This window comes from Halichoerus grypus, chromosome 14 (assembly GCF_964656455.1).
Source record: "Halichoerus grypus chromosome 14, mHalGry1.hap1.1, whole genome shotgun sequence".
NCBI lineage: Eukaryota > Metazoa > Chordata > Mammalia > Carnivora > Phocidae > Halichoerus > Halichoerus grypus.
The window spans coordinates 45,649,702-45,672,394 of NC_135725.1; the positions used below are offsets into that span (position 1 = coordinate 45,649,702).

Genomic DNA, 22,693 nt, shown 5'->3' on the forward strand with positions numbered 1-22,693 from the left:
CACCTTAGGGCCATTCTTCTTTCATGTATACCGTTATTCACTTCTTTCCTAGATTCTTCTGAAGCAAACTTCAAACATCATATATTCCATTTGTAAATATTTCAGTATACTACGTAGTTCCTAAGAGATAAGGACTCTTAAAAATACAGTGCCATTATATGACTAAAAAAATATCAAATTATTCAATCTTTGTTCAAATTTCTAATGGTTTAAAAAATGTCAAGTAATTTCTAATAGTTTAAAAAATGTCAAGTTTGTGTGTGCTTTGTAGTTTGAAGAATGATCAGATAATATCTATGCATTGCAATTGGTTGATCTGTTTAGTCTTTTTTTCTTTTTAAAGATTTATTTATTTATTTGACAGAGAGAGACAGAGCTAAAGAAGGGAACACAAGCAGGGGGAGTGGGAGAGGGAGAAGCAGGCTTCCCGCCAAGCAGGGAGCCCAGTGTGGGGCTCTATCCCAAGACTCTGGGATCATGACCTGAGTCGAAGGCAGTCGCTTAATGACTGAGCCATCCAGGCGCCCTTGTTTTTTTAGTCTTTTTAAATCTGTAGGCCCTTTCTTTAACCTTGCAACTTATTTGTTGATTACAATCATATAAATTGGTAATTGTATCTAGAAGCTTGATCAGATTCAGGTTTTTGTTTTGTGGTTTTATTTTTGTAAGATAATAGCAGTGGTGGGATGTCCCTCAATAGAAGACATGAACTTTCTTTGTGATGCTAGTAGCTATTAATGCCTCAATTATGCCCAGATCAGGTTATTCATTTCCAGCTATAAAGGGTGATAGTCTAATTGTCTTTATTATATGCGGTACATCTATAAAGAGAAACTTGCCTCATATTTTCTGTTTGCTTTTCCAAAGACACAGTTTATTTTGGAAAGGTAGGGTAACTGATTTTTTCCTTTTATTTACCAATTTTCAAAATAACAAGTTGGGTTCCTAGCATTCTCCCAGGTGATCAATTAATTTGGAGGAATAGGGTATCATGAACTCATTGATTTAAACATTTGTGTTTACATCCATTGCTATTGTTATCCTTATTAATACATTATCCCATCTTTGATCAGCTAGAAGCCTCTACAAATTGGTGCCTTAGTCCCTTTGACACAATTCTAGTAGCCTTTTTATAAATTTTTTTAAAGCTTTCTTGCTTTCTTATATGATAATATGTTTCATGCTCATGTGATATATTTCTTTCTCTAGACCTAGAATCAGTCATTTCTCTAAGAAACACTGTTCTTTTTAGAGGAAATGGTATTTGGAGACCTCAGCCTGGGCAGTAGGGGTACTCAATGAGTTGGTCATAAGCGTTTTAGTCTGATTATAATATGCACAACTTAAATTGGATTTTTTTTTTAACGATTTTATTTATTTGACAGAGACACAGTGACAGAGGGAACACAAGCAGGGGGAGTGGGAGAGGGAGAAGCAGGCTTCCCGCCTAGCAGGGAGCCCGGAGCCCGATGTGGGGCTGGATCCCAGGACCCTGGGACCACGACCAGAGCTGAAGGCAGACACTTAATGACTGAGCCACCCAGGCGCCCCTAAATTGGATTCTTTTGTACAACTGCTCTTTAACTACTGTAGTTTTTGTTGTAATCAAATGTAAAAACAAGCTTTTTACAAGTAGATATAATTGTAAAAGGAGTCATCAAGTACTAACACAAAGATTGCTCCATCTGTTTAGAGTTTTAGAAAGAAGATAAAGTCTACTTTTTGGGGGGAATCATTATAAAACATCTGAAATGTAGTGTTTCTTATAAAAATAGAGAAACTCTCAATGTTTAAAATAGAGTCTGTTATATGGATTAATTTTCTTTTGTAATCCTTTAACTTAAGGGCATTTATGATTAAGTATTTTTTCTTTTTTTAGGTTTTCATTAGGGTATACTGCATGTAGCACTGGTTCTGAAATCACTGATTTTGAAAGGATAGATAAAGCATAATCTCACTGAGAAGTACTCTTAAACGTACAGAATAGATAATACTCGTTTCTTCCTGTATTTTTATTTTTTAAAGGATCCTTTAGGAAAAAGACCCAATCCTCCCCCTGTTTCTGTGCCCTACTTGAGTCCTCTAGTGCTTCGTAAAGAACTTGAATCTTTGCTAGAAAATGAAGGTGATCAAGTGATTCACACATCCTCTTTCATCAATCAACATCCAATCATTTTCTGGAACCTCGTTTGGTATTTCAGACGTTTGGACCTTGCTAGTAACTTGCCGGGACTCATCCTCACATCCGAACATTGTAATGGAGGTGTACAGGTAGGGTACCGACTTGCGTACTTATACTACACTGGGGTTGGTTGGAGTGAGGCCTAACTTCAAGTAACAGCGTCTACAACAACAATGCCTTAACAAGATGTATGTTACTTCTCTCACATTGGTCCTGGAATGGTAAAATGTTAGGCACGTGAGATCCTTCTGTCTTTCTGGCCAGCTGTGCATAACCTCTATTTCCAAGTTCTGTACCTGGTCCAGGATGGCTGCTCTATTTCCAACCATCACATCCACATTCCAGCCAGCAGTAAGGATAAAAATGGATGGAGAAGAGTACGTCTTCTTTCTCTAGGGATAGTTCCTAGAGTTGCACGTAACATTTATCTACGTATCTGTTTGGCCTGAATTCAGTTATATGGTTATATCTAGTTGTGAGGGTGGCTAGAAAAGGTAGTTTTTATTCTGAACTATCAAATCTCCAGCTGAAATTCTCAAAACTTTATTTTACAGGCCTCCTCTTGCCCATATTTTTCAGATGATATAATTAAAAGTTAGAGAAATAATTTCCGCAAGGTCCCATACCTACTGCGTGATGGGGAGCCCAGACCACGGTCTGCCTGTCTGACTTTATAGCCCCTGCTGTCCTCGTACTGGGGTGCCTGATTGCATGGGAGACACTGAGCTTCCTGGAGTTCCTTCATTTTATGATACTGATTACTGAGAGACACCCCAACATTGACCAGGGGTGAAACACAATCTTCGCTTAAAGTATTACAGTCTCTTTGACTCATTTAAGTAACAGTCTGCACAACAACATAGCAGAAGCTATTGTACTTTCTCTTACCTGAAATTTGTTGTAAAAGTGACTAATCTTTCATGTGGTCACTGTGCCAGCTACCAAGTTGTCTTTCCAGTCTGTGGAAGTAGGAATGAGAAACTTGCACTTCAGAAAATAGGAATATTTATCATCAGATACAAATAAAAATTAAAATTTTTGCTTAGAATTTTAGGTCCAGAGTTTTGAAAGCACTCCTTTGTTTTATATAATCAAACTTTCTAGATCCACTGGTAATTATTGTTATGTGTAGGGTGCTAATACTTTCTGTTGATCTCTTTTAGCTTCCCCTATCATCTCTGTCCCAGGATAGCAAACTTGTGTATATTCAGCTATTATGGGATAATATCAACCTTCATCAGGAACCAGGAGAACCTTTGTATGTCTCATGGAGGAATTTTAGTAAGTAAAACAATTAAAGACATAAAAGACTCAAACTGGAAACAACCCATAGATCTTTTCACAGGTGAATGAATAAACAAATTGTACAGTCCATACAGTAGAATACTATAGACTACTGGGGTAAAAAATTAAGGAAGTGAGAGAAATAAATTATTCTGCTTTAAGATTTTTCATGCATTTTTAGTATCTCTTCAAGAGTCTTTCCATTTTAGATCAAATTGATTTGCTCTTATACTGACCCATTTGACTGTCTCAGGGAGTTGAAGAGTATTTTGTGATTTTTTCTGTCAAATGCCAATTTTGGTTAGGTATTGGGAAAGTAAATTCTATATACTGGAAGAGTAATTTGGATGTGTTGTTGGTATAGGGTCATAATTTCAATTATATGGATACTAATCTCAAAGATTCTAGCTTCATTTTCAGTCTTCTATTTAGAACATGTTTTTACAGGGCATTTAAAGAGGTATCATCCAGTATTCCAAAGTCCTTTGAGTCAATAAGACAGCACCACCCAGTAGATATGTGAGCATATGATATCAATAGGCAGCTGATGGAAGAAACATTACATGACATATTAGTTTGCTAGGGCTACCATAACAATACTACAGACTCGGTGGCTTAAACAACAGAAATTTGTTTCTCACAGTCTAGAGACTGGAAGTCAAAGATCAGGATGTCAACAGGTTTGGCTCCCATGGTCTCTCTCCTTGGCTTGCAGATGGCCTTTGCTCTGTGTACACCTGCATCTCTCTGGTGTCCTTTTCTCAGAAGGACATGAGTTATACTGGACTAGGGCCCCACCTTTATGACCTCATTTAACGTTAGTTACCTCTTTAAAGACCCTATCTTCAAATGTAGTCACAGAGGGGGTTAGTTAGAGCTTCAACATACTAATTTGGGGGGAGCATGATTCAGTTCATAACAAACATGAAAAAATGCTCAATCTCATTATTTAGTGAAATATCCATTTCTTTTGTTAAAAAGGGAAAGTAAAACTTTATTACATCCAATCTTTTTGAGGATATGGAGGAAAAGAACACTCTGATACACTGTTAGAAGTGAAAATGATACAATTCTAGAGAAGAATGTGGCCTATATTATCCCTATTTAATATGTGGATACCCTTTAACTCAGCGATCAGAGTAAGACAGCTCTGTTCTATAGAAGTAGAGTATGGAAAGTTGTCTGCACAGTGATGCTTACTGTATGATTATTTGTTGTGATAATGAAACGAAGTATGTAAATACCTAACAGGAGAGCTGTGATAAATCCGTATCATGAAATGTGGCCTGAGTCATTTGCATATGGATGGCTGAAAAGGATGTCATGTATCAAGTGGAAAAGGGGCAGGTTTCGGAACAGTATAGATCTTTTCAATTAAAAACAAAAAAACAACAACCAAAAATATATATCTGTGTTTTTAATATATGCATATAAAAAGGTCTAAAACCACTATTACCAGTGGCTCCTCAGATGCAAAAGGGAACAGTTCACTTTTACTGTTCTGTACTTTTAAAAAAAAATCTATTACTATTTTGCTATTAGGATTTTTTTTTTCCAGTTTTAAGTAAATATTTTTTCCTTTGAAAATGCTAGTCACAAAATTATGGTTAAATACATTACAAGCTGTTTTTGTTCTTTTGGTTGTTGTTTCAGTTCTGATTTTTTTTTTTTTAAACAGAAGTAGAGTAACCTTGAAATTTATGCTAGAAAATAATAGAATTGGGGGCACCTGTATGGCTCAGTCAGTTGAGCATCCGACTCTTGATCTCAGCTTAGGTTTTGATCTCGGGGTCATGAGTTCAGGCCCCATATTGGGCTCCATGCTGGGTATGGAGCCTACTTAAAAAAATAATAATAATAGAATTAGAGTTGCTATTTCTTTAGTTATTTTCCTACCTCTCTTGAAATGCACAAGTGTTTCAAAATATTCTGTAATTTGTGACGGGAATAAAAGAGCTCTCAAGAATGGCCTTGTTTCTCAAGAATGAATCGATTTTGGCTGCTTTAAATGAAGAACTGGCATGTAAATGACATCAAAAGACGTAAGAATTAAGTGGGTGAGAACTTCTGGAATGATAGTGACTTCCAGTGATTTCTGGAAGAGGAGCTTCAGAGATCCACTTCCCAGCAAAACAACCATAATTGTTTAAAAAAAAAAATTATTAAAAAAAAGGGAGATGGGAAGATAGCAGAGTAGGAGGGTCTTGAGTTCATTTTGTCCCACAGCCAAACCAAGGCAACAGCTACATGTATTGTACTAACTCTGAAAATGACCGGAAGACTGGCAAACCGCGTCTTCCCAAGCTAGTTGTAGAGGAAAGGCCGTGTCAGCAGTTGGGGACCACTCCCAGCACAACTAACCACAAATGGGAGGGGCGTCACAAACATGGAGGAAGGAGGGAATCAGACCCCACCCCTGGCCCTGAGGACTTGGACTGAGAAGACAACAAGCCCCTATAACATCTGGCTTTGAAAATCAGCAGTGCTGAAGTCCAGGAGAACCCGAGGATGACAGGAAACTGAGTCTCCACCTTTAAAGAACCAGCATGCTCAGTAACTCGCCAGGAACACAGCAAAGCAGCAGCTCGAAAAGTGCCTAGGGTATACGTGAAAAGGGATTTATTGACTAATTTTAAGACATGTACCAAAGGGGCAGGGATCTGCATATTTCTCTGGGAACAAAAGTGCTGGCAGGCACTGTTTTTCTTGCCCTTCCCCAGCCTAGATAGCTAGACACTTGGGGAGCCAGGATTGACAGTCTCTGTGTACCTTACCAGCAGTGCATGCCCCTCCCTGACATTCCCCCCCTCCAAAGTAGCTCCTGCCCTGCCACACCCGAAGGCAGCCCTGGCTGGGAAAGGTGTCCTTCTGAAGTGACTCCTGCCCTAAGGGGCAGGGGTGTAAACCACCCCACACACCAGCATGTCTGCAGTTCCTGCATTCAGGCCTCTTAACTGGCTGCACAGGAAGCAAGCCTTACCCGTCAGTGTGCCTGCAGCAGTAGTACAGGCTAATGGCAGCCAGCTGGGCTGAGGGCCAGCCCCACCCACCAGCCGGCTCATGGTGGCTGCAGCTGACCTCTTAAACCCTGCCCGGTGCACCTACAGCGGGTTATTGCAGCCAGCTGGGCTGAGGGCCAGCCCCACCCACCAGCATGCCCGAGGCAGTCACAGCTCAGCCACAAGAGGACACATGCAGCCCACAAAGGGAAAGCTCTTGGAGTACCTGGTTCTGGTGACTGGGGGGATTGTGCTGTAGGGCACCACAGGACCTCTTCCGCACAAGGCCACTACTTTCAGGACCGGGAGAGACAGCTGACCTACCTAATATAGAGAAACACAGAGTTAGACAAAATGAAGAGACAGAGGAATATATCCCAAATGAAAGATTTTTCCTAATCTGAGGAAGGACATAGACACCTGGGTCCAGCAAGCACAGAAAGCCCCTAAGAAGATGAGCCCAAGCAGGCCACACCAAGACACACAATTAAAATGGCAAAATTAAAGCTAGAGGATTTTAAAACAAGAGAAAATAAAACTGTTACATACAAGGGAAACCCCATAAGGCAGCTGATTTCTCAACAGAAACTTCACATGCCAAAAGGGAGGAGCATGATCAAGTGGTTAAATGAAAAAACCTACAACAAAAAATACTCTACCGGGCAAGGTTATCATTCAGAATTGAAGGAGAGAGAAGGAGTTTGTCAAAAAGAAAAGTTAAAAGGAATCCATAACTATTAAACAAGCCTTAAAAGAAATGTTAAGTGGAATTTTTTAAGTGGAAAGAGAAGGCCATAAATAGAAGAAAATTATGACAGGATTGTATCTACAAAAATCAGTCAAGGAATACACAAAAAGTAAAATAGGACATTATGGAGGGGGAGTAAACATTTAGTGCTTTAAAAATGTGTCCAAACTTAAGTGACCATTAGCTTAATATAGAATGCTATATACATAGAGTGTTATATATGAATTCCATGGTAACCACAAATCACAAACCTATAATAGATAAAAAAAATAATAAAGAGAAAGGAATCTAAGCATAACACTAAAGAAAGCCCTCAAACTACAAGGAAGAGAGCAAGAGAAGAAAGGAAAAGAGAACCACAAAAACAACCAGAAAACAAGTAACAAAATGGCAATAAGTATATACCTATCAATAACTTTAAATGTAAATAGATTAAATGCTCTAGTCAAAAGAGGGGGACAGAATGGATTATGCTGCCAACAAGAGACTCACATTAGACCTAAAGATATACAGAGAATGAAAGTGAAGGGATGGAAAAAGATACTCCACGCAAATGGAAGCAAACAAAAGCAACTAGGGTAGCAATACTTTTATCATACAAAAAATAGACTATAAACAAAGAGTATAGCAAGAGACAAGGGCCTTACATAATGATAACAGGATCAATCCAAGAATAAGATATAATAGTTTTGAATGTCTAAGCACCCAACATAGGAGCACCTAAATATATAAAGAAACTGAATAGATATATGCAGAATATTTCATCTCAAAACACACATTCTTTTCAAGTGCAAATGGAACATTGTCCAGGATAAATGTTGGGCTGCAAAACAAATCGTAATAAATTTAAGAAGACTGAAATTCTATCATGCATCTTTCCTGACCACAACAGTGTGAAACTGGAAATCAATTACAAGGAAAATACTGGAAGAAACAGGTGGAGGCTAACCAACATGCTCTTAAACAAGCAATGGGTCGATGAAGGAAATTAAAAAAAAAAAAAAAAAAAAGAATACATGGAGGTAAATGAAAATGGAAACACAACAGTCCAAAACCTTCGGGGTGCAGCAAAAGCAGTTTTAAGAGGGAAGTTTACAGCGCCACAGGCCTATGTCAAAAGACCACAAAAATCTCAAACTACTAACATCTAAAGGAACTAGAAAAAGAACAAAGCTCAAAGTTAAAAGGAAGGAAATAATAAAGGTAGAAAAGATCAATGAAACCAAGAGCTGGTTTCTTGAAAAGGTAAACAAAATTGATAAACCTTTAGCCAGACTCATTAAGAAAAAAAGAAGTCTCAAATAAGATCAGAAATGAAAGAGGAGAAATAACAACTAACACCACAGAAATACAGAGGATTTTAATAATACTGTGAAAAATTATATCCAGCAAATTGTACCTAGAAGAAATGGGTAAATTCCTAGAAACATAGTCTTCCAAAACTGAATGAGAAAGAAATAGAAAATCTGAGCAGACTGATTACTAGTAATGCAATTGAATCAGTAATCAAAAAACTCCCAACAAGCAAAAATCCAGGACCAGATGGCTTCACATGTGAATTCTGTCAAACATTTAAGAGTTAATACCTGGTCTTTTTAAGCTATTCCAAAAAATACAGGAGGAAGGAAAACTTCCAAATTCATTCCACAAGGCCAGCATTACCCTGATACCAAAACCAGATAAAGACACTACCAAAAAGAAAACTACTGGCCAATATCCCTGATGAACATAAATGCAGAAATCCTTAATAAAATATTAGCAAACCAAATTCAACAATATATTAAAAGGATCATTTACCATAAGTAAGATTTATTCCAGGGATCCAACAATGGTTCTATATTCCCAAATGAATTAATGTGATTAATAAGAGGAAGGATAAAAACCATGTGATGATCATCTCATTAGGTGCTGAAAAAAGCATTTGACAAAGTAGAACATCCAGTCATGATAAAAAAAATCTCAACAAAGTAGGTTTAGAGGGAACATACCCCAACATAATAAAAACCATATATGAAAAACCCACAGCTAACATTATACTCAGTGGTGAAAACTGGTCAGAACAAGACAAGGATGTCTACCCTTATGACTTTTATTCACCATAGTACTGGAAATCGTAGCCACAGCAGTCAGACAAGAAATAGAAGATTCCAAATTTGAAAGGAGCAAGTAAAACTTTTACTATTTGAAGATGACATAGCATATATAGAAAACCTGCAAGACTTCACCAAAAAACTATTATAATTCAGTAAATTTATGTAAGTAATAGCCAGAAATTGATAGCATTTCTATACACTAAAAACAATGTAGCAGGAAGAGAAATTAAGAAAACATTTCTATTCACAATTGTACCAAAAAGGATAAAATACCAAGGAATACATTTAACAAAGTAGGTAAAAGACCCATACTCTGAAAACTGGGACAGTGATGAAAGAAATTGAAGATAAACAAATGGAAAGATATAACATGTTCGTGGATTGGAAGAATTAGTATCATTAAAATGTTCACACTACCCAAAGCAATATACAGATTCAATGCATTCCAAATACCAATAGCATTTTTCACAGAATTAGAACAAGTTATCATAAATTTGTATGGAGCTAAAAAAGATCCCAAATAGACAAAATAATTTTGAGAAAGAGGAACAAAGCTGGAAGTTCACAATCCCAGATTTCAAGATACACTACACAATCAAAATAGTATGATACTGGCACTAAAATAGTTATATAGATCAATGAAACAGAATACAGAGCCCAGAAATAAATCCACGCTTATATGGCCAGTTACTCTATGACAAAAGAGGCAAGAGATACATAATGGAGAAAAAGTCTTTTCAACAAATAGTGCTGGGAAAATTGGATAGCTACAGGCAAGAGCATGAAACTGGGCCACTTTCTTAGACCCTAGACGAAAATAAACTCAAAATGATTTAAAGACCTAAATGTGATACCTAAAATCTAAAACTCCAAAAGGAAACTTAGGCAGTAATCTCTTGGACTTCAGCATAAGCAACATATTTATGGGTATGTCTCCTCAGGCTGGGGAAACCAAAGCAAAAATGAACTGTTGGGACTACATCAAAATAAAAAGAGGTTGCACAGCAAAGGAAACCATCAACAAAATGAAAAGGCAGTCTGCTGAATGGGAGAATAAATTTGCAAATGATACATTTGGTAAGGTGTTATTACCCAAAATATATAGAGAACTGACATAACAACAACAAATAAACAATCCAATTAAAAAATTGGCAGATCACCTGAAAAGACATTTTGCTAAAGAAGACATTCAAATGGCCAAGAGACACACAAAAAGGTGCTCAAAATCACTAATCATCAGGGAAATTAGAATCAGAACCACAATGAACCTCACACCAGTCAGAATGGCTAATATCAAAAAGAGTAGAAAGAACAGGTGTTGGTGAGGATGTAGAGAAATGGGAACCCTTGTGCACTGTTGGTGGGACTGTAAATTGGTGCAGCCACTGTGGAAAACGGTATGGAGTTTCTCAAAAAATTAAATCTAGAACTACCATATGATCCAGTAACTCTACTACTGGGTATCTGCCCAAAGAAAACAAAAACACTAATTCAAAAGATATATGCACCCCTGTGTTTGCTGCAGCATTATTAATAGTAGCCAAGATATGGAAGTAACCTAAGTGTCCATCAACAGATATGAATTGATAAAGAAGATAGAGGTGTGTGGAATATTACATAATGGAATATTACTCCGCCATTAAAAATAAGATCTTGCCATTTGCAGTATCATGGATGGACGTTGAGGGCATTATGCTAAGTGAAATAAGTTAGAGAAAGACAAACACTATATGGTTTCACTTACATGTGGAATCCAAAAAAAAAAAAAAACCAGAAACAGAGGCCTAAATCAGAGAACAAACTGGTAGTTGCCAGAGGGGAGGGTTGTGAGGAATGAACACAATAGGTGGAGGGGATTAAGAGAGAGAAACTTCCAGTTATATAATAAAATCACAGAGATGAGAACTACGGCAAAGATAACATAGTAATGTTTTATGGTGACACATGGTGACTATACACTTACTGTGGTGAGCTACAGAATTGCCAAATTACTGTGTTACACACCTGAAACTAATATAACATTGTATGTCAACTGTACTTCAACAGTTTTTTTTTTTTTTTTGAGAGCATGAGTAGGGTTAGGGAGGGACAGAGGGAGAGAGAGAAGGAATCCTAAGGGGGAGCCTCCACGCCAATTGCCCAATTGCAGAGCCCAATGCGGCGTTCAGTCTCATGACCCTGAGATCATGACCTGAGCCAAAATCAAGAGCTATAAGCTCAACTGACTGAGCCAGGCAGGCTCCCCTCAACAATAAAAAAAAATTTTTTAAGGTTTTATTTATTTATTTGACACGTAGAGAGAGAGAAAGAGAGAGCACAAGCAGGGGGAGGGGCAGGGAGAGGGAGAAGCAGACTCCCTGCTGAGCAAGGAGCCCGATGCAGGACTCGATCCCAGGACCCTGGGATCATGACCTGAGCCGAAGGCAGACGCTTAACCGACTGAGCCACCCAGGTGCCCCAACAATAAAAATTTTTAGAAAGTAATGTCTAAGGGTATAGAAAAAATAAAACATTTGTTCAAGAAAATATACTAAATTTCAGTAAAAACAGGAAATTTCTGTGGCGTTTGAGCTACCATATTCTGTTCTCTCCCACCCCCAGCTCCCAGCCAAGGGCTACAGCATCTCTCCGGGAAAGACAGGCTGCCAGTAGTTCTCAGTCTCCCAGCTTTGTATAGCCGAGGCTAAATTCCAGGAGAGCTGGAGGCTCACTTCCTCTGCTCTGCACCCATTCATTTCTACCCCGGCTTCAGCAAGCCAAGAATACTGGGGCCTCAGTTCTCAGTGCATCTTGCTCATAGGGCAGAGGTTTTATGCCAGGAGAGGCAAGCTGACAAAACCAGAGTCAACTGTCCCTGCCCAGTCCCCTGTTCACAAAGCAGGAGTGTCATTCCAAGAGAAGGGCCACTGTGCCCAAACCCAGCTACAGAGCAGTGGCTCAGAAATTTTGCCCAAGGGAAGAAGCAGGCCATCAGAACATTGAGCTCTAAAACCCTCCCCAAAGGCAATGACTTTATTTGGAACAGAGCGTGGAGAAATTCAAGCATGAGAGCACTCTTGGAAATAGTGGGAGATTTGTTGAGAAGGCCAGTGTTATGCAGATAGAAAAAAAAAAAAAGACATCATAAGAAAACTAAAAATCTGTATGAATATCGATATAAAAATCCTCAACAAAATGCTACCAGCCTGAATCCATCAATACAGAAAAAGGACTGTACATCATGACTAAGTGCAATTTATCCCAGGCATGCAGTGTTGGTTTAGTATTTGAAAATCAGGTAATGTAATATACCATACCAATAGAATAAAGGACAAAAATCAGTCATCCTTTGTTAAAAACACTCAACAAGTTAGGAACGGAAACAAACTTCTTTAGCCTAATTATGAGCATCTGTGAAAACCCACAGTTGACATCATACTTAATGGTGAAAGACTGAATACTTTATCCCTAAGTACAGGAACAAGACAAGGAGGTCTTTTTTTCCTCAGTTTTGTTCAGCATTGTGCTGGAAGTTCTTACAGTAGTACAATTAGGCAAGAAAATAAGACATCCAAATTGGAAAGGAGGAAGTAAAACTGTATTTGTAGATTATGTGATCTAACAGATAAAAAGTCCAAGGAGAACACACACTATATGGAACTAATAACTTCAGCAAAATTGCAGTATATTGGATGGAGGGCATCGGGTAACTGGTGATGGGCATTAAGGAGGGCATGTGATGTGATGAGCACTGGGTGTTATATGCAACTAATGAGTCATCGAACACTACACCAAAAACTAATGATGTACTATATGCTGGCTAATTGAATTAAAATGAAATAAATTAACTATTTCTGTATACTTTCAATGAATAATCCAAAAATAAAATAATTCCATTTACAATAGCATTAAAAAGAATAAAATAGAGGGGTGACTGGGTGGCTCAGTTGGTTGAGCTCTTGATTTCTTCAGCTCAGATCATGATCTCAGGGTTCTGGGATCAAGCCCCACATGCAGCTCGATGCTCAGCGGGGAGTCTGTTTGAGGATTTCTCTCCCTCTCCCTCTGCCCCTCCCCCGCTTGCACGCTCTGTCTCTAAAATAAAATCTTAAAAAAAGAATAAAATAGGAATAAATAAAGCAGAAGGACAAAGCTAGAGAAGACCTAAATAAATGGTAAGAAATTCCACGTTTATAGATTGGAAGATTTAATATTAAGATGGCAGTGCAGTATTTCCAGATTGAGCTACAGATCCAACACAATCTCTACCAAAAATCAGGGTGGCTTTTTTTATAGAAATTGACAATCCTATCCTAAAACTCACGGATAAGGGACCCAGAATAGCCCAATCTTGAAAAAGAACAAAGTTGTAATAAAGAAAGTGGGATATTGGGGTACCTGGGTGGCTTAGTTGGTTAAATGTCCGACTCTTGATTTTGGCTCAGATCATCTCACGGTCCTGAGATTGAGCCCAACGTCGGGGTCTGCACTGGAGTGTGGAGCCTGCTTGGGATTCTCTCCCCCTCTCCCTCTGCCCCTCCCTGCTGGCACTCTCTCTTTCTCTTTAAAAAAAGAAAAGAAAAGAAAGTGGGATACTGGCATAGGGAGATTACTATCTATCTATCTATCTATCTATCTATCTATCTATCTATCTATCTATCTATGTCAATAGAATAGAGCTGAGTTTCTAGAAATAAACTCTCATATGTATAGTCATTTGTCTTTCAACAAGAATGCCAAGACCATTCAGTGGGTAAATAGTGTTTTTAACAAATGGTGCTGGGACAACTGGAGCATCATGCAAAAAAACAAAAAAACCCCGAAGTTGGAGCACCTCCTCATATTATACATAAAAATGAACTCAAAATGGATCATAGATCTAAATGTAAAAGCGAAAGAACTCTTAGAAGAAAACATAGTAAACATTGCTGACCTTGTATAGGACAGACCTTCTTAGATACACCACCACCAAAAGCACAAGTGAGAAAAGAGAAAGTAGATAAATTGGACTTAATCAAAATAAAAACTTCTGTGCTGAAAAATAAACCATCAAAAAAAAAAAAACGTTAACGCATAGAAGGGGGGAAATATATGTGCAAATAATAAAACTTAAAAAAGATTTATACTCAAAATGTATAAAGAACTCTTACGACTCAGCAATAAAGACAACCCATTTAAAAAATGGGCAAGGGATCTGTTTTAGTCCATTCTGGCTGCTATAACAAAATACCACAGACTGGGTAGCTTATGAACAACAGAAATGTATTTCTCACAGTTCTGCAGGCTGGAAGTCCGAGATCATGGTGCCAGCATGGCAGTTTGGGGCCCTCTTCCAGGTTGCAGACTTCTCATTATATCCTTTCATATGGCAGAAGGGATGAGGGAACTCTGGTAACCCGCCCCCCCTCCTTTTTTTAACAGGCACTAACCCATTTATGAGGACTCTGCCCTCATGACATGTTGCCTCCCAAGGCCTCAACTCCTAATACCATTATATTTGGTATGAGGTCTTTCAACAGAAGAATTTTGAGGAGACAAACATTCAGGCCGCAGCAGGATCTGCATGGACAGTTCTCCAAATACACAAATGGCCAAAAGCAAATGGAAAGATGCTCAGTATCACTAGACCTCAAAAACATGCAAAACCACAATGAAAGAACACATCACACTCACTAGGTAGTCCATAATCGGAGGGATCAGAAACTAACAAGTGCTGGTGAGGATATAGAGAAATTGGAACCCTCAGACACTGCGAGTGGAATAAAAAGTAGCTGCTTTGGAAAACAGTTTCACAGGTCCTCAAAATGGCAGAGTTATCACGAGACACAGCAATCGCACTCTCGAGAAATGAAAACATACATATGTATAAAAATTAGTACACCGTGCTTTGCAGCATTTTTCTTATAGCCAAATAATGGAAACAGCCTAAATGTCCATCCACTGAGGAATGGCTAAAGTAGGGTACATCCATACAAGGGAATATTATTTAGAAATAAAAGTAATGAATACTGATACATACTACAATATGGATGAATTAAAAATATTATAGAAGCCAGTCACAAAACACAAAGTATGATTCCTTTTGTATGAATATCCAGAATAGGCAAATCTGTGGAGACAAAGTAGCTTAGTGGTTGCCTAGGGCTGAAGGGTTGGGGAGATAGAGGAGGGACTGCTAATAGATAGGAGGTTTCTTTGGGGGATGATAAAAATCTTCTAAAATCAATTGTGGTGATGGTTGCACAACTTCATGAATATACTAAAAATCACGGAATTGTACACTTTTAAGTGGGTGAACTGAATGGTTTGGGGATTATTTCTCAATAAAAGTGTTAATTAAAAAACTGAACTATAGGAGAAATAGTGAAGTTGCAGATATTTGGGTTAGGTTCTAAAATCACAGCATAGCATAAAAAACAAATATATCCAAAAGTCATCATGTAGCAGAGCTAGAATCAAAACCCATAGCAGCCAGTCAGTATTTCCTCTTGTAATGGAGAACTTTATTTCTTTGTTTGAATGCAAATGAAGTTCTACTAGTTGCCTTTATTAAGAGCTGTGCTGAATAAAAAATATGATAGCCTGTTTTATGACAGGCACTCTAAATGCGGCCAACTAGGGAGCTACTGGGTACATATTCCCATCTCAGCTAATATGGGTATAAATAAAATTGTATGGTTACTGGAATTACCTGCAGTATGAAAGTTTTCCCTTTTTTCTGTGCCAAGCGCCCTTTGATTTTTTTATTTTTTTGAGAGAGAACACGAACAAGGGAAGGGGTAGAGGGGAAGGGAGAGAGACTCTTAAGCAGGCTCCACACTGAGCATGGAGCACCATGTGGGGCTTGATCTCACCCTGAGATCATGGCCTGAGCCGAAACCAAGAGTTGGATGCTTAACTGACTGAGCCACCCAGGCGCTCCGATTTTGTGTATTTTTAATGTTAGCATGATTAAATCCCAATATAGACTCAAGCACTTTTGTAATTTATGAAATCTATATAAATATTTATTCTTAATTCTGGAATTACCCTTGTATCAATTAGGATTATACTCTGCTATATTTAATAGCAAATAACAGAAGCTTAAACAGGTAAAGATTATTCTTTCACATAAATAAGTTATGAAATAGACACTCCAGGACTGGGAGGCACCTCCTGTCATCAGCGACCCAGGCTCCTGGTGTTGTGTCTCACTTTTCCATCAGTTGCTTCATGGTAACAAGATTGCTGCTGGAGTACAAGCTATCACATCCCAGCCTGAAGAAGGAACCCCTGTGTTCAGGGAAAAGGCAAAGGGACACGACTTTACTATCCAAAGAAAGCAGGAAAAATATTTTTTAGCTGGTCACATTGACACATAATTTTACTGGTAAGGGGGAGGCGATGTTGAATAAAAGACTAAAAATGCTACAACTCTGGGGAAAAAACTTTTTTTTTTTTTAATAGAGTATTCTTACTGTGTTCTTATTATTAGATTCTGAAAAGAAATTGTCTCTTCTATCAGAGGAACAAGAAGCCACAAGCACTTTAGTAGAAACCATCAGGCAGAGTATTCAACATAATGATGTTCTTAAACCCATCAATCTACTTTCACAGCTAATAAAGCCAGACATGAAAAGACAAAGGTAAGAATCCAGTTTTTGCTTCATGCCACTCAAGATAATTTCATGTTTAAGTATTATTTTTAAAATATCTCTAGTTGTAAATGTTCATACTTGAGCAAACATTACAAAAGTTGTGTGTGGAGGAATAAATTTTAGGAAGTCATTCATTCATGTCTAAAATGTAGAGTCTTTGGGAGGGCGCCTGGGTGGCTCAGTTGGTTAAGCGACTGCCTTCAGCTCAGGTCATGATCCTGAAGTCCCGGGATCGAGTCCCGCATCGGGCTCCCTGCTCGGCAGGGAGTCTGCTTCTCCCTCTGACCCTCCTCCCTCTCATGCTCTCTGTCTCTCATTCTCTCTCTCGCAAATAAGTAAAACCTTAAAAAAAAAAAAAAAAAAAAAAATTAAAAAAAAAAAAATAAAATAAAATGTAGAGTCTTTGGGAAACATTACTGCTATTCACTGGAAACCTTCTCTGAATTTGTTAGCAGTGACGTTATACATATGTACTACTTGTTCAGGCCCTGTCATACCTGCACGTCTTATCTTTTATTTTCTTGTGGGACATTAAAAAAAACCTGTTTAGGAATAGAAACAATTTAGGAAAGCAATGGAAACAGTAAATTACAAAGGATATGGAGCTTTCCTGATCCTCTTACTACTGTCCGCTAACAGGCTTAGATCAGTACTCATCCCAGTCTCAATATAAGTGAATTTTGCAGGGGAGACTTCAGAAAAGGTGGCATAATAAATGCTACCAAATACTAACAGTTTCCAGATCCTCTACAAGTTTCTTTGGTCATGGCATCTTTGAAGATAACCTCAGAAGTGATAGAGCGTGAACTGATTATGAAAATGAATGGATCCTTTTGTAATCTCAACAGTTGAGATAGAGATGACCTTCACAGTCTAAAGAGCAGCTAGTTTCAAGCATCTGTAGTTTAAAGCGAGGAAGGAAAATGAGAGATATGTTACAACTTCTGAAGCTTCTAAACAAAGCTACGTATGAAGCATTATCAGAATTAGCATTACTCTCTAATTTTTTTTCTGTTAAGTACTCAGAAATCAGTTCATTTCTTCAGCTTTCCTTCATTTTTAACTGAGCTATGAAGCTCATTTTTAAGGTTTAATTTGTGACACTTTTATGTTCACAAACCAAATATAGTTTATCCTTTATTATTGGATTAAATAGTAAAGAGACCACACTACTTTTCAGTGTCCAAGGGTTTTAGACCCCTAACTTACTTAAAAATTAATCTGAGAGGAGACTCTGCTTTTGCAAAGTTTAATTGCAAAGTAGAGTTAAAACAGTTACCTATTATAGTTGACCCTTGAATGACCCCCCATGCAATTGATAATCTGTGTATAATTTTTGACTACCCCGAAACTTAATAGCTGTTGACCAGAAGTCCTAACAATAACAAATAGCTAACACATTTTGTATGTTGTATTATATAACGGATTCTTACAATAAAGTTACTAGAGAAAATACCTTTACAGTACTCGCTGTACTGGGGAAAAAAACCCAACATACAGGTGGACCCATGAAATTCAATCCCATGTTGTCCAAGGTCAACTGTATTTATATTGTTAAAATATTATAAAAGTTAAAATAAGCCATTTAAGGTAGTTTTTAGTGTTTAGTCTTATGTCCATAACTTTTTCATTTGAAATAGAAATCCAAAGTAAGTTGCAAAGAGTAGCACAGAATTCACCATACTTTCCACCCAACTTCCCCTAAAGGTGACTTCTTCTAACTGTAGTGTTATATCAAAACCACGACACGGACATGGATACGTTACTGTTAACTATAAAACGTAATCATTTTTCACCATTTTACAAAACCTTCATGTGTGTATTTTTATGCTCTGTGCCCATTAACTTTAAAAACATTTGTTTTATAGGAGTTTATACCGAGAAATCCTCTTCTTATCATTAGTATCTCTTGGAAGAGAGAATATTGATATTGGTAAGTTGGTTACTTAAGTATTACTAAAGGAGGTTCTTTCATTTTCTGAAGTAATTTACAAAGTTGTAATTGGTATGGCTGCCCTCACTTTTCCAAGGATTTCTACTTTTAAATACAGTTTATAGATATATATGAAATTACCATTTTTCAGCTTATGACTTTTTAACTAATTGTAACTGCATTTTTGAAAATGTCTTTCAGAGGCTTTTGACAATGAATATGGACTTGCATACAATAATCTATCTTCAGAGATTCTTGAAAAGTTGCAGAAAATTGATGCTCCACCAAGTATCAGTATGGAATGGTGCAGGAAGTGTTTTGGAGCGCCTCTCATTTAAATAAGATGTTCACTAGATTTTTGACAAAGCTTGAGGGAATAGATTCATTTGGCAAACATTGAAGGTTTGTTCCAAATGCTAACAATTGATGAAAGGGAAATGAAGCTAACTCTTGGGAGGTATGTAATGAAATGTAATTCGTATGGAATCATCTCACAGCGTAAAAATGTCATAAAAATGCCCCAGGGTTAATATCTGAAGGTTTGCAACTTCTGAGTGGTTTATCTGCCTCTGCTTGAGAACTGTTTTTGGATTTCTCATTATATGTAGTTTGATAATGCGAAACTATATTCATTCTTGGCATTTTGTTTATATTTGAAGTTGTTGGTCTTGGGGAATAGCAGTTTAATGTAAACTTGCCTAACCCCAAAACAAATCAAATCTCAATTATAAGAGCAACTATTTGTGTATGTGTGTATATATGTGTGGCTGTGTAGGTATTTGTATGTACAGCCATATGATATTTATTAAAATTCTTAGACTGCGTGTTGCAATACAATTTTCTGAAAGGGGTCTGCAACTATTAAATGACTACAACTAAACTCAGCTGTAGTCATTAATCAAAATTACCTTAAAGTCTGATGACAGCCTTGCCTGTATTTCTTCCATATTATGTATTCTCTTCCTTAGTGGATTTTATCTTGAATATCCAAGATACTTTCATCCTCTTCCCAAATACCGTGTTAATTTGCAACAGCTTTAAGATTGGAAATAAATGAGCCAATCATATAGTTTAAATGAAATTAAATCACCCTCATAATTTACAAAATTGGAACATGCTTAAAATGCTCATGTTGATTTTTTTGTACCTGAAATTGTTCAGGTACATAAACTGTTGCTATTGGTCACTTTTAAAAACCTGTGGGATAAACTTGCACTGCATACAGAAATTTTATTCTTATATATTTAATTTGTATGCTTATTATTTGTGCATTTGTAAATAGTTTTTTAGGATGGATCAATTAAGTCTTAAAATGTTAAAAGCTTCTTGAGCTTCTTGCCAGTAGGTTCAAGAAAATCATGACCTCACATGCCTGACATTATCATGCCTTTCATTAAAAACAGCCCTTATGAACAGTTAAGTTTGCCTTAACTCTCTCCAAGGTTTAAAAAACCAATGGTTATGTGTGCTTTTACAGTAATTATGCAGATGACTTAAATCAGTTGATAAAAATATTTCCAGGTGGTACAGTTAACAGCCCAAATCTCCCACCTGGTGTAATCTTTTAAAAATTGTTACTATACCAGTCTTTCGACATTTCAGGGCTAATCTAACCTATGCAGATTTCATTTCAATTTATTATGAAATTAGAGTGAAAGAATTGTCAGAAATTATGTACAACTCTCATTACCTTAAAAATGGATCATTTGCACTATCTCAGAGTATATATTTTTGCAGCTTAATACTTGGTACTTAACACTTATTTCCCCAACAAAGTTTGGAATTACCTTGCATAAAAGCTTGAGGATGAATAAAATGCAAAATTCTTAAGTTTGCTGTGCTTGTCTCTGTCACATCTTTAAGGCTCCTGAAATGTGTACAAATTCTGACCTTTGTGATTTTTAGAGTTCCCATATTGTTTTTCCACTTCTCGGTAGTCTTCATTAACTTGAACTAAATTACTTACCAGAGCACTTCCTGTTAGTAAGTGTAATGAAGATCTCCTTACACATTTAAGATTTGGCTAGACTGTACTAAAGTATACATTTTCTAGTAACTTTTTATAACATTCTAAGTAACTCAGCCATTATACATTGGAAACCTTAGCCTGCTTTCATTTAGAAACAGGGGCTGTTTTGTGTTAAAAGTGCATAAAGGCCTTTTCTAGCACCTACCACAGAAAGGGGACCACTAAAAATTTACTGCGAACAAAACCGTAAGGCCAGATATGCAGTCATTCTCCATACATTTAGAAAGGTCTAGAGTGACTCGTAGCAATGTATGAAACTTAAAAGCCTGAGAACTTCTGCAATCTTTCAAATTAGTCCAGATATTTAGCATTACCTTTTACTAGTTTTGGATTTGATAGTCTGATTTTAAATGATTTTGGCTGCATTTTGTAGATTATAGCAATCTACGTGGTTAAGACTTAACTATGCAAGCATAATATAAGCGTAAATGAATCCTTTAATTGTGGGAGTCAGTTGTTGCTCTTAACTTCATTCTTAGTACAAACTAGTAATGCAGGATTAAACATTCTTACTATTCAAATACTCTCCAGCATTCCCCCTTTTGAAAAGTAGTTCTCCATCTTAAATCTGCCAGAATTAACAAGCTAGAACAGCCTAGCTCAGCCATTATCTGTCCACTTTAGTGACTGCACTCCTTGATACAAGAAAGCATGGTGGTGGTGCTCATTTTGTGTTAAAATCAACCAGGTGCTGGTTAGTACAGTAACTCTGGCCTGTATAACCAGACCTGCCTTCCGGCCTTTAAGTTACCCCCTATGACTGCAGTGTTTATTCCTTTTTATTTTGCGTTATCACTTACAAATGCTACATTTTCCCTTTCTGCTTTTGTAGCTCAATCTTAATTTATATAACACCAATTGCCAATGAGTTTTTCATGTTCTGTAACTTTTTAATACCATGTATTAAGAGTAACATGGATCTCCCTTTTGTCTAAGAATCTTCTCAGCTAGTCTAGTCCAGGGACTGGCATTATTGACATTACCTGGAGAGTTACTAGTAATGCAGATTCTGGGGCCGCAAACCTTCTGAATCACAATCTACATTTTGATCAGATCTGCACGTGATTGATACGCACACCTTTAAGTGCAAGCACAGCTTGTCTCTGTATGTTAAAGCAGTTGAAAATTTTACTCACCTGTGGTTAAAACATACACTCCAGCAAATAAGGAACTCCAGTTCTTCACCCTTAAAGCCTGATGTGCCTTTTTAAGAGCCTTCTAGTCTGTAAAGGTTAGTTCTAACTGCAGTTACTATAGAAACTAGACAGGCTACATTAGAAAACAGTATATTTTCTCTTTGTGCATCCTTCATCAATCCAAGTGTTTCTTAAAGGCACAGTGTGAAACCATAAAATGCACGAGTAACAATTCACTAGAGTTGAAAAGCTTTTGTTAATACAATTTGCACTGGTTTTGAAAGCTTTGTGAACTGTTTTAAGATGTTATCTGTTAACTATGCTTTTAACAAGGTATCTTTTTTACATATGACAAATGTCCATCTTAAGGGCACTTTTCATATATTGTGTATGGATGTTTAAAACTGTATTCCTCAAAATAAAGTGTACGAAAAAATAGTCCTAGTCCTTTTATTTCCCCCAAATTGTTCCATGCCTTGCTGAAAAAGCAATAGGTACCTTATGCACAGAATCCTTTCCTGAGCCACCCACCCATCTCAAAAAGAAATCCCGTACTGGCCATCTGTCCCACTGTTAGAGTATGGTCTCAGCCTCTCACCTTGAAGGTATCACTTTCAAGTATCTCTAGAACACTTTATACACCATCATATTGCTATACACGATATTCCCTTAT

General features: G+C 37.3%; 1 protein-coding gene and 1 long non-coding RNA gene across 7 annotated transcripts in view; one reads left to right on the forward strand and one right to left on the reverse strand.

The window, feature by feature from the left end:
• DENND4C (DENN domain containing 4C) overlaps positions 1 to 22,458 on the forward strand; it is a 133,072-nt gene extending 110,614 nt beyond the window's left edge. For 4 of the 5 annotated variants that reach the window (XM_036091726.2, XM_078061277.1, XM_078061275.1 and 1 more), the window contains 5 exons: positions 2,026 to 2,271; positions 3,346 to 3,463; positions 16,760 to 16,910; positions 18,791 to 18,855; positions 19,057 to 22,458. In XM_036091726.2, coding sequence (XP_035947619.2) covers positions 2,026 to 2,271; positions 3,346 to 3,463; positions 16,760 to 16,910; positions 18,791 to 18,855; positions 19,057 to 19,193 — 717 coding nt within the window. In that variant the 3' untranslated portion in view covers positions 19,194 to 22,458. Of the gene's footprint in view, positions 1 to 2,025; positions 2,272 to 3,345; positions 3,528 to 16,759; positions 16,911 to 18,790; positions 18,856 to 19,056 lie in introns of those variants that run through there. The other variant, XR_013443625.1, reaches the window with a different exon arrangement.
• On the reverse strand, positions 3,500 to 18,832 carry LOC118535398 (uncharacterized). Of its 2 annotated transcripts, XR_004917159.2 has the most exons (4): positions 17,656 to 18,832; positions 16,438 to 16,557; positions 6,692 to 6,789; positions 3,500 to 6,062 (listed from the first exon to the last, which is right to left on the reverse strand). It is a non-coding gene; the product is annotated as an uncharacterized LOC118535398 (long non-coding RNA). The 2 variants fall into 2 exon arrangements; XR_004917157.2 differs by lacking the exons at positions 16,438 to 16,557; positions 17,656 to 18,832 and adding an exon at positions 13,684 to 16,272.
• Positions 22,459 to 22,693: the final 235 nt, after the last annotated feature.